This window comes from Protopterus annectens, chromosome 10.part0 (genome assembly GCF_019279795.1).
Source record: "Protopterus annectens isolate FY-2018-M chromosome 10.part0, PAN1.0, whole genome shotgun sequence".
NCBI lineage: Eukaryota > Metazoa > Chordata > Ceratodontiformes > Protopteridae > Protopterus > Protopterus annectens.
In genome coordinates, this window is record NC_056744.1 from 1,690,784,737 (window position 1) to 1,690,797,664 (window position 12,928).

A 12,928-nucleotide genomic window follows, 5' to 3' on the forward strand; every position below is an offset into this window, starting at 1 on the left:
GTTCACAGTTGCTTCTAAATACTTCTCACTGACAAAGCACTTTAACTGCATTGTGAATCTGGGAATTTTGTTGATGCTGTCAGTTCTTTCTATTTCTTTGTCTGATTACATTATGGGCATTGAGCTGAGGAAGGAAGATGTCCTGCACTTAATTCTGTGCCTGTGTTTCGCAGTGAGCCTTGTTTATGGGTTAAAATGGTTTGTAGACTAGCTCTCTTACTTGGTGAAAATAGATAATTCAGAAGTAAATATACCAGAAATGGGCATTTCCTCACTAGTTTGATTGAACTTGGTAGACAAAATAAATGAAAATAAATAAATAAATAAATAAATGGGAGGAAGATTCATCAGTAAAAGGAGATAAAATATGACAAGAATGTATGAAGTATGGTTTTGGGATTAAAATAGAGTTTATTTGTTTTATATATATGTATATATACATATATATATATATATATATATATATATATATATATATATATTATAGACAGACACACACATAAATATATATATATATATATATTATAGACAGACACACACACACATATATATATATATATATATATATATATATATATATATATATATATATATATAAGTTAAAATTTACAAGGTATTTCTAAAAGTCTGAACATTAAAATTAAAAGCAACGGCTTAAAAGACTGCCATTCCATCTCACCTATGAATAAAATAAGAAAGTAAAACATCTGAACTACATTTTGCATTGCCCCTTTAAATGGAGGCGGTAACTTCCCCACACATTCTACTTCCTGTGCTCTGAAACTGAAACTGGAGTTTTTTGTTACTGTTAACATGGGTTTTTAGAATGTGGCTGTATATTTATCAGTTTGCCTGAAACTCTATTGATTCTATATTGTTGACACCAGCTGAATATGGTCTCTGTTAACTGGATTTTATACAGTGTAACAAAACTTTCCTGTTCTGAGTATAAACAGGAACTTCCCTTTGAAAAGGTCTCCTAGGAACTGAAGCTGAGGCATTCAATGCAAGAAACAGACCAGAGAGAAAGAAGAGATGAAGAATCTGTGTGCTACAAATAGGGGATCAGAGCATTGCTGTGGGGACCACAGACGGAGACTGGAGTTGTTCTGCCAGGAGGATGAGGCCTTTATCTGTGTCCTGTGTGTTCCCAGGCATTCATGTCACAGTTTTGTGTTCCTGCACGAGGCAGTCAGTGTGTATAAGGTAAGGGATGATTCATGATCAATGTTAATTAATTGGTTCCCTCTGTGGGGATGAACTGACAAAAGAATTATCTTCCAAAAGTTTTAGCCTGGATTTTTTCTTAGTTAATGAATAGTGTATTCATATAAAACATAAAAATCAGTATTTTTTTTTTTTGACACAAAGCAGAAGCTTAGAAAGTGTGATATTAAGTGACGTAGTAGAAGGTTATGTAGGAAATGTTAGCCTTTTTTGCTGATTACACAAAGTTATGCAATATGACTGATACATCAGCTGGCTCAGAAACAAGAAACATGTAAATGTCAAGGTAAAAGTGATGGTGTTAAGCATGAAGCACCTGTGAAGTGAAATAAATTGAAAGGAGTCCAAAGTGTTGTGGGAAAGTGTTAGCATTTACAAATGAGGAAGGGGCCAGGGGTTCAGCTTATCTGATTAAAAGCTGTTGGAATACTAGGCTGTGTACAAAGAGGCGTGGTAAAATGGAACAAAAAGTTATTATGCTTTATATAGATAGAGCACACATAAACTGCCAATGAGCAATTCTATAGACCTCATCTTTCATAGGATGTGGACAGCTTGAAGGTAATTTACTACAGCATGAGAAAATGGTGTAGTCTACACCAGACGTCATAAACAGAGAACCTCCACGAATTTACGAAAGGACATACAACTTCTTCACAAGACCAACATTCGAAACTCTGAGTTTTCATGCACAGTCAGTAACCACTTGTCCATCCTGTTGAACTTTGCCCCTTACCCCCGTGGTTGTGTGATCTCGAAGTCGGTATATTTAGTTAGGGGTGTGTCAGCGGTGGGTTTAGTTTTGTTTTGTTGTTTTATTTAGGATGGCCAAGCAGTTGCTTACCTCACATAAAAAGTCAGTGTTTTGGATGTCGGCGTTGTGCATTTGTCGGTCATTTCATCTCAGGGAAGTGGGAGTCGGGTAAGTGAAGCAACGGTGTTCTAAAGTAGATCTCTCTCTCTCTCTCTCTCTCTATATATATATATATATATATATATATATATATATATATATATATATATATATATATATGTTTATGTGTGTATATATAGATGTCAATTCTTGAACAAAGGATGTACTAGGTAGAAAAAACATGTAAGCACCACATAAATGGTAGTACAGTCCATGTGGTTGCCATATTAAAACAAAATAAAAGATGTCACAGAAAAAAAAAAAAGAGGACACAATCTGAAGACACCCTTAGCTCAGAGGAGTAAGAGGAAGTATTATTTCAAAGAAAAGGTGATGAATGATTAGTACAATCTAACTGAAAAAAGAAATGGCACTATTAAAAAGAGTAAATGAGTTTACAAATGTGACTCGGATATAAGTGAGCTCTTGGATGTGATCGGAAATGTAATCTGTTGGTTTAGGTAATAGATTATGCCTTCTGGTGATTAGGTGGGTCAAACTATCGTAATCTGGTGCCATAATCTATGTTTCTGTAGTAGAATTATGTATAAAGTGTAAAGACACACTGCAAATATTTTTGCCTGTAGGACTCTTTCTTAAGTATCTAATTAATGTGGCAGTCCCTCCTTTGTGCTTTGAAGGATGCAGTCAGCATGTTTTAGTTAAGTTGTAGTATGGAAATGGCCTGTATTCTGTCAAAGAGTCTGTTTTCCACCTTAACTAGTAAAAGAAAAGGCATTGCTTATCACATAAAGAAGACAGTTTTCCTTAGTTTTAACATTCTTTTCGAGTTTATTTTGAGAAAACCGGCACGGAAACTAAAACAACTTCATATCTAAGCAAACAGTGATATTTATTAGTAGTAAGATGTAGAATGCTTCTGGAGTATTTAGAGTTTAGTGTACAGTGTGATTATAATATGCAAACAGAAAAGTAAAGGTTTAATCTGGGATTCATAAACAAATAGCTTAATGTGTTAATTGAATTTGTGTTGTGTGGTGATGTACAGGGTGGGCCAAATCAGAGTCTCAGGCTGCACCATTATGCTGCCTGGTGAAATACTGCAGCCAGCATTGTATGCAAATCAATGTATAATGATATGGAAATGAGTAGCATTATAGTAATAAGACCAATTAGAAATGCAAATGAGAGCAAACGACATGGCGAGTGATTCCGAATTGTATAAAACTTGTTCAACATGGTGCGTCAGTTTGCATGCTATTGTTTCTTGGTGAACAGAGACTAAGACCATAGTAAGATGCTGGGAGTAACACTCGCATTACCGAGACAGTATATTTTGGGAGCCATTCTTATAGCCAGTGTAATTAATGGTATGCCTCATTGCTCCCCATATCACAAACTGATTTGATCATTCCTAACATACCATCGATACCACTCTACGACATAATCAAAAGCTATGTTGTGGACAGAGACACCATGTGAGAGCTTGTAGACATGTGCCATCATCACATGGAATCTCACACATTTTGTTCAATACCAGTTCCTGTGGACAATAAGGTGCGGGTAACTTTGTCTATCATTGTTACCGGACCTTCCCATGGCCATTATGGGATACAGTGGGCATATCACGGGCATCTCCCTGACAATTATTAGTTCATTGATGTTGTTATACCACAGCATGAGAAGGGGCATATGTGGTTCCCACAGAATGAAGAGGAGAGAAGCACCACTAAGCAGGCATTCTTTGAAATAGCACTTTCCTTGAAAGTCATGGGCCACTGATTGCAACCACATTACCATTAAAGCACCACCTGGTGCATGTGGCAATGATGTGCAGCCTGAAAGGGTTCCACTGCATTAATTGCCAGGTGTTATGCAATGTTCAGTGTGTATTGTATAGAATGACCATGAGTGCCATCCATAGTTACAATTCTCACATCTGTCAGATGTTAGACATATACTCGCTATATGTGGGGGGTTATTTCCCTCATAACTATCGTATTGATGATGTTGAATGCACCTACAGCCATGGTTTATGATGCCAGTAAACAAGTTACAGAGCATGGCTGAGACTACATAGAACTGTACAGTGTCACATACACCAACATCATTAAGTGTATGTTCAAATTATTGAAGGCCCACTTCCAAGATTCTTTTAGTACCACACTGCTGTATGCTTTGGGGACCACAACAAGATATTTGCTGTCTGCACAGTGTTGCAAAATGTGGTATTATGCAGATAGTTAAAGCAGGGGATTACCATTAGAGGACCAGATTGACCATAGTCAGTGGAAGAGGATGTGCTGGTTGGTGAGCTGCTGGAGAAACCAACAACAGCAGAAGATTGTGAGAGGCAGAGGCATGTGCAGTACTTTGGAGCACTAGTAAACATTTGGTGTCTGGTCCACAACTAGGGGCCAGAATAGACTCAACATGGATTAATGCTGATGTGTGCGGTACTGTACCTAGATTATGCTGTATAGTACAGCAGACATTACCTACCTATGAAACACATCAGTGGGGGTAGAGCACCATTGTTATATTGCACAGGTGGGGAGAGACAGATTGAGAGGTATCAACAGTGGGCACATTGGTGAAATGGGGACTAAGGGTGTGGAATGGAGTGAGTGACATGGCTATGTGATTGCAGTAAGCTTGGTATACTCTGATGGAAAGAGGTAATGCTTTCTGAGGAGGCAAGATATCCAGATATAGTAAGTACTTTCTCAGGGTGGGCCAAATCAGAGTCTCAGGCTCCACCATTATGCTGCCTGGTGAAATACTGCAGCCAGCATTGTATGCAAATGAATGTATAATGATATGGAAATGAGTAGCATTATAGTAATAAGACCAATTAGAAATGCAAATGAGAGCAAAAAACATGGTTCCTGGTCACAAAGTACCTGCAGATGTTGTTCAACTGTGCATATATAGCTGTGGCAGGTATTTCTGTATGTCAGTATTGATGCAGATCTTGACTGCCTTTGGCCATGGGTGCATCAACACTGATATGTAAGGATGAAAATCAACTGCATGACCATGACTGCTTGGACATGCCATGTGGCTATGTCATTGCAGGAGGCCATGATTGATCACTGGCATGAAATGTGGTGGAGAAACAGTACATGAACACGACCTACCTGTCCTGTGGGCATATCCACAGTGTGTACTGGTAATTGTTTGACTAATTTTATATCCTTGCTGGCTGACTTCAGGGTTGTGCACTGTTATTTTTGCTTCACTGTATAGTTTTTCATATCTCTGCTGAAGGTGTTTTTCCCCCCTCCCCCTAATTCTCTGTGTCTTAAGTTGGTCTAACTGGTTTTAAATCCTGTGTGCTATCTGACCATCTCAAGGATTACTTGCATAACATTAGACCCTCTTAGTAAAAGTCTGCATATCATTGCTGGGGCCTTCCTGTTCCTGACAGAGTGCTCTTCAAACTATCTGGAGATGTACAGAGCTGAGTATATTTTTCTGGCAATTTAGAGTTGTGTGCTGGTAATTGTTGTTTGACTAATTTTATATCATTGCTGGCTGACTGCAGAGTTGTGCACTGTTATTTTTGCTTCACTGTATACTTTTTCAGATCTCTGCTGAAGGTGTTGGTTTTCCCATATCCACCCTCCCTATTCCTGTGTTGTTTAAATTTGGAGGCTTTTGCAATAGCCCACCCCCACTGTAGATTTGATCTGGGGCACTCCCCCCAGTCCCATTTCTTTACCTCATTCTACCTAATAGACTCCTTCTGCACTTGTTTTTAGTCATTTCTAATTTAATTGCATTTTTTAAACTGTTTGGTCTAACATTGCTACATACTCAAGTGTGCTAGCTTGCACTGCATTTGAATTGTTTTGACTGCTATTTTAGCTAATTTTCTGTATATATATCTATCTATATATATATATATATATATATATATATATATATATAGTTTGCTATCATTATGTCGACGCATTTGCGATGAAGTATTCGAACATCAGATGTTCAATACTTCATATTAGCAGGTGACATGAGCGAAGGTTTGCATTCGAATGAACTGTGCATTCGCAATTCTAACATTCGCTCATGGGAGGGGATCGCGGTACAGTGCGGCTAGGGAAATGCATCCCTTTCCTCACTGTAGTGCGATCTCGGAGTTGGAATATTATGTTGCGGGTGTGGGGCGGGGGGTGCAGGGTGCAGCCCCTGCATAACTGTGTCGTTAGGTAGGTAGGTGATTATGGGAAGGGTGGTCATGCTGTGTATCGCCGTAAATGTCGCAAGTGACATTTTCGACAATACACCCTAGTTTTCGAGTTTACTATTATTTGAAAATGTTCATTTTCGATGCATAAATTCGAAAATAAAGACATTATTTATTTTTACTTTCGAATTTATGATAGTAAACCTATATATATATATATATATATATATATATATATATATATATATATACAGAAAATTAGCTAAAATAGCAGTCAAAACAATTCAAATGCAGTGCAAGCTAGCACACTTGAGTATATATATATATATATATATATATATATATATATATATAGATATATATATATATAGATATCCTTTCCTGTGACTAGTGTAGTCCAGATTCAGATTCGCTGTATCCAGGACTGTATGTAAGCTTCTGAGCCCCCCCCCCCAAGCTTTCTGTGTTGGAGGGAAGCCTTCTACCTTATCAGTGAGAGTGGTAAGCACTAGGTAACCTGTCTACCACATAAGGAGTGGTTCTGGCCCAGAAATTGTAGTTATTGGCCATTTGGGCAGTTTTTCCATCTCTGTCAACTTTCTGATTTAAAAGCCTGCATTTGCACTTTTCCCCCCTTTCCTGTAACTAGTTTAGTCCATATACAGATTCTTAGTTTTAGCACTTGAATTTGCGTATTCATAATCAGCACTTGCTCAGAACTTGTAAGCACTAAATAACCTACTAATTACTACAGCACTCAACCTTCCTCATTACCTAGAGGAAAACAGTTTTGATACTTACTTTCCTCACTTGCTTAGAGAAAAACAGCTCTTGTACTCACTTTCCTCACTTAGCTAGAGGAAAATATGTTTTTATTCAGGCATGTCCAAGGGTCAGCTCCCAGTGTTCTCTCCTATCTATCTGATGAATCTGGGCATCTTGGGGCAATGTGGAAATTGCCTCATGTACACAGACAACCCTCTCCTCCTACCACCCAACACTACAACCTGTGAGAGATGCACTTATGTAGCCAAACTGGAGGTAAAGCTCTCTCCAATCAAGACAGAACTTGACAGTCAAGAGGAGAAGGTAAACACTTGCACCATACCACACTCATCACGTAGTCTCACTAAATCTACACCACCAAAATCCACACATAGAAACACAAAAACATTTGCAGAGGCTCTCAATAATAATCTGCTCAAACAGAGACCTCCAAAGCAGAAATGCAAGCAACCTCCACCTCCCAACACAACCGAATGACACATAGCCCGCAGACTCAGTGTGCCACTCGACCACAGCCAATGAAGCAAAACAACACACCCAACACATTAGTCATAGGAGACTGTATAGTCAGGCACACTGATGTCCCACTCACCAGGCTAAACAAGGAGAAGTTTATTGTCAGCTGCCTGTCGGATGCCAGGATCCACCACATAACCCACGCACTCGGGTCACTCCAGAACAAGTACAAATATGACTCTGTTATTGTCCATGTTGGTGTAAACGACCTGAGATGTACCTCCCTGGACTACATGAAAAGAGACATGGAAGAGCTCTCCAATCTTGTAGCCCAGGCAGGTATGACCCTAGCCCTGAATAGCATTCTGCCATCACCCGGAATTATGCCGCAGTACAAGGACAAAATGATTGACTTCAACAATTGGCTAAGCTTTTGGTGCCATTCTAAAGGGATCCAGCATCTGTCTGCCTGGGATGACATGGTCGACAGACCACAATGCTTTGCCAGAGATGGCCTGCACCTGTCACCCCTGGGATTCCGGATACTGGCTAAGGTTCTTGCCACCCTTATAGTGCCTTTTTTAGGCAAGGTTCAAATGACAAATTCACCACCGTAATAGGAAAAGGCAAGCAAAAACTGAGGGTGATGCTACTGAGTGCTAGAAATCTAAATCTCAAAATGCACTCACTCGAGGCACTCCTTAAAATGGAGAACATTGATATCTGTGCAGTGACTGAGACCTGGTTCAAGTTTCCAGAGAGCACCCCTGCACTACCAGGCTATAACTCATACCACACTTTTCGGCCATGTAACCTGGACCGGAACACCAAAGGTGGAGGTGTGTCCATATTCATTAAGGATATCCACAGCTCCAGTCTAGTTGCTCAGCATAATGCAGCCGAGGTTATCCAAGTTCAATTAACTCTGGGCAAAACTGCAATCCAAATTGTAGCTTGTTACAGATCACCCACCATGCCCCAGGATTCCCACTCCTCTTTTCTTGATGTACTGGAAAATATTAGGGTTCAACCAAACACCCAAATAATGGGCGATTTCAACTACCCCACCATTAACTGGGAAAACTACTCATGTACCAACTCCTTCACTCAACGCTTTCTGGAATTCATAAACTCCAATGCCCTGGATCAACTTATCCACACCCCCACCACGGGCAACAATATCCTAGATCTAGTCATTACCAACATGAGTGACCGGTGTTACACACCTGAAGTCAACGCCCCATTGGTCTGATTCGACCATAAGCTAATTACCCTAGATATTCACATCCTGCCCCCACCCCCCATTAAGGAAACCATGGTAAAAAATTTCTCCAAAGCCAACTTCATGCTTCTTAAGACAGAAGTGGTGAACTTCATGACACCCATACAGATGGACAATACAGTTACGACTACTGAATCCTACACAATTGCCCTTTATAAGCACTTACATGAGTGCATGAATCGTGCTATCCCAAACAGAACCAAGACGCTATCCTCCAAAAAAAGGAAGCCAATCTGGTGGTCCCCTGCCATAAACAAACTGTACAACAGAAGGAAGAAACTGTTGCAAAAGAGAGTAAAAATCCCAAGGCTGGTCAGCCTCAGTAAGAAGCTGTGATCCCTGATAAAATCCTCCAAAGCTAGTTACGAAAACAAAATTGCCACTGATTCTAAAGACAACCACAAAGCATTCTATAGCTATGCCAAGAATCTCAATGGCAACACTCAGATCTGCCCTGAGTTACAGCACAATGGCACTAAATATATAGACCCAACTGATACTGACAACATCCTGGCAGATAGGTTCAGTGCTAACTTTACCCCCCTCTCACCCCCTAAAGAGCCCATCTCTATACCAGAAGAATGCAAAGTTCCTGTAATCACAGCTGCACAGGTAAAAATTACACTCTCCAAAGCCAAGAACACAGCATCCATGGGACCAGACAACATCCCAGGCTGCGTTCTACATGAACTACAGAACGAACTGGCACCCCACCTAAGTACCATGTTCAATCATAGCCACACCTCAGGCTTTGTGCCTGCTGAATGGCACACAGCAACTGTTATCCCACTCCACAAGGGGGGAGCCACCATGGACCCCGGGACCTACCTCCCCATTAGCCTGACAAGCCTGTCTGCAAGGCCATGGAATGTATCATCATGGAACTTATAAAGAAAGACATTGGTAATCTCCAAACTCTGGACCCCACCCAGTTCGGGTTTGTAAAAGGCAGATCATGTCTCCTAAACCTGATAGACTTCTTTGAAGCAGTCACCAAAGCCGTAGACAAGGGTAAGATGGTTCACGCAGCCTATCTAGATCTTGTCAAGGCTTTCAACGCCATCCCCCACTCTGGAATTATAGATAAACTCACTAAACTCGGTATAAATCCCTATCTCACAAGATGGGTTGCCAACTGGCTCACTGACAGAACCCACACTGTGAAAGTAGCAGACTCCAAATCCGACGTCAGACCAGTGACAAGTGGAGTACCACAGGGTTCAGTCCTGGGTCCTCTCCTGTTTGGTATTTACTTCTCTGAAGTACAGGCTAACACAGAAGGTCTTTGGTTAATGAAGTTCGCAGATGACTGCAAACAAGGAACCATAATTGAAACTCCTAACAATGTGGACATCCTACAAAAGGGCTTAACTGAGACAGATGCCTGGTGTCAAAGCCATGGCCTCAAGCTCAATGCCAAAAAGTGCATTGTCATCCCTTTTGGTAAAAACTCTGTACCCATGATCTACAACATAGGTGGTAGTATATTTAACACCGAATGTGTGATAAGAGACCTTGGGACACAGGTGGACAGTAGCCTCTCCTTTGATAATCACATCGCCACAGTAGTTAGGAAATCCTTCTACGTGGCACACCTCATCACAAAAGGTTTCTCATCCAGAAAAAAAGATGTCATTGTTCCCCTCTACTCATCACTCATTAGACCCATTATAGAGTACAACGCCCCTTTTGGTATGTACCTCACAAGACATCTACAGCAACTGGAAAGGCCACAGAAATACCTCACAAAGAGGATTACCGGACTCGAACAGATGCCCTACGCAGACCATCTCAAAAAACTCCAGCTTTACTCCGTCGCATATCGCCTACTTAGAGGTGATCTCTGCCTAACATACAAAGCTATGTCAAACCCAGAGCTGTTGGACATGCTCCACTTCCCAATCCCTCCGAGCTACGTGCTCTAGGGACCTAAACCATGTCACCACAATAAACAGAATATGCCGGAGGGATAGATTCCTGTCCCAGAGACTTCCCATACTCTGGAATAAACTACCTATCTACATCAAACAAAGCTCTTCATTAGCACTCTTCAAGAAGAATCTTGATGATTGGATGGGAAATAGGAAATTCACCCTGGGGATCACCTCTGTGGCTCTGCTCGATAGTGGCACAGGAAAATAATTTTCTTGGGTGGCAAAAGCCAGGGTACCTTTTTGGCTGGGCTTGTATAGGCCCCAGGGCCGATAGCCTAGTACCTACCTATGAACCTGAGCAGTGACCATGAGAGTGGTATCATCCTAGTGTGACCCCATGGTGGCAGTGGCGATGTTCATGTGCCTCTCTAACATGCTAATCGATTGATCCAGGTATGGCATGCACTCAGCTATGTTGTTAAACAGGCTAAACAATACATATGATCATAGGAAGTTACTAGGCTGTTGGCCCTGAGGCCTTTATAAGCCTAGCCAAGAGTTTAGCCCATGTTCAGACAAATCAGCACCCAATGTCCCTTTTATACTTGAATTAAAGGTTTTGGAATTATTGAAAGCCTCTAACTTCCAAGTCTGTCCTCAGCTTGTTTGAAGAGACTGTCAGCATTTTATATCCATAAACTGTTTTTTCGGTCTGAAAAGACTTTAAACTTCTTACTCAATGTGGAACATCGCTTTGGATTTATAGCTTTGGCTGCTTCCTTTACACACTAGCACAGCCTACCAGCGATCCAGCGAGTGAACTTGTAAGTCAGTATTATGCCTGGTTTGAACTTGAGCTGATGTTTTATTGATTTTATGCTGACTTTTTTCGTTCTTTTGCTCAAGTTCATTTGTGTGCCAGTGGTATAGTTGTTTACTTTTTATATATATATATATCTCTGATAGTGGTATTCTCCCAGACCCAATAGCTGACTACTTCCCTACTTTTGCCCGCCGTCTCCCCTTTTCTGTACAACTAACTCACACCTATATTTCCACTCGCTACCTAAAAAATTTCAATTCTGAAACCACCTCAAATGCACTAAAAAGCACAAACTGGAGCCCATTAAAGACTCTTCCCCTAGATAATGCTCTCTCTACTTTCACAAACCTGCTCAACTCCTTTGCCCCTCTAAAAACAAAGTGTACAAAAAGTAACCCTGTGTCCTGGTTAACCAAAAACACCTCGACTACTATGCAACTCCGTGACAAAGCCTGGACATGTTACCATAAAAATAAAACCACTATCACCCTTAACAAATATAAAACACTATAAAATAAAGTCAAAAAACGTATTACCTCAGACTGCAAAGCCTGTTTCTCTTCTTTCCAAACCAACTACAGCACCAATCCAAAACTATTTTGGAAAGCATTCTCATCTCTGCTCAACCCAGGGAAAATAAAACCCTTGCCCCAACCCAGATGCATCTGACATGGACTTGGCCACCCAATTTAACTCTTTCTTCATAGAGTCCATAAGCAAGCTAACATCATCCTTCACCACTACCTCCGTGACCCCTCCTCAGCCTGCATCCATTCCTTCCTCTCCTAGCATCCCTTGCCCCAACCTCCAATCTTCTCTATCAATCCAATCTCTATATCCAGCATAAAAAATCTTCTCCTAAAATTAAAACTTGGCTCTAATGCACCTCATAAAATTCCCTCCTACTTCTTAAAGTAGCCACAGAAGCCATTGCTCTCCCTATCAGCATACTAATTTAATCGCTCTATCTCAAAAAGACAGGTCCCCCAGCTTTGGAAAAAAGTCTATTATTCCTCTAAATAAAGGGGGCAATAATAATGACATTACAAACTTCTGCCCTATTGCTATCTTATCCCCTATTACAAAGCTTCATGAAAAATATACCTACCAAAAGCCCAGGGTCCTATCTCATCAACAACCAGCTTCTTACCCCCACACAGCATGAATTTAGACCCGGTAATAGCACCTCCACTGCCCTCCTCTCCTTCCTTGAAACAATTAACAAAGCCCACAATTCTGACCATTTCATGTCCACCCTTCTGCTCGACCTCTCCAAGGTGTTTGACACTATTTTCACAACCTGCTTCTTAATAAACTCTCCAAACTAAACCTATCCCTTTCCTGTACCAAGTGGTTCTCCAGCTACCTCACAACCAGACAACAAGCAGTCAAATGGAATAAAGCCAATTCCCCCTTCCTT

The 12,928-nt window shown here is 40.7% G+C and overlaps 1 protein-coding gene across 5 annotated transcripts in view; it reads left to right on the forward strand.

The window, feature by feature from the left end:
• Positions 1-12,928, forward strand: part of LOC122813901 (zinc finger protein 436-like) — a 770,947-nt gene that overhangs the window by 259,063 nt on the left and 498,956 nt on the right. For 2 of the 5 annotated variants that reach the window (XM_044086449.1, XM_044086448.1), the window contains exon 1: positions 784-1,206. The exons of the other annotated variants lie outside the window; for them this stretch is intronic. In XM_044086449.1, the coding sequence (XP_043942384.1) occupies positions 1,036-1,206 (171 nt within the window). In that variant the 5' untranslated portion in view covers positions 784-1,035. Of the gene's footprint in view, positions 1-783; positions 1,207-12,928 lie in introns of those variants that run through there. 5 annotated transcript variants of the gene reach the window in all.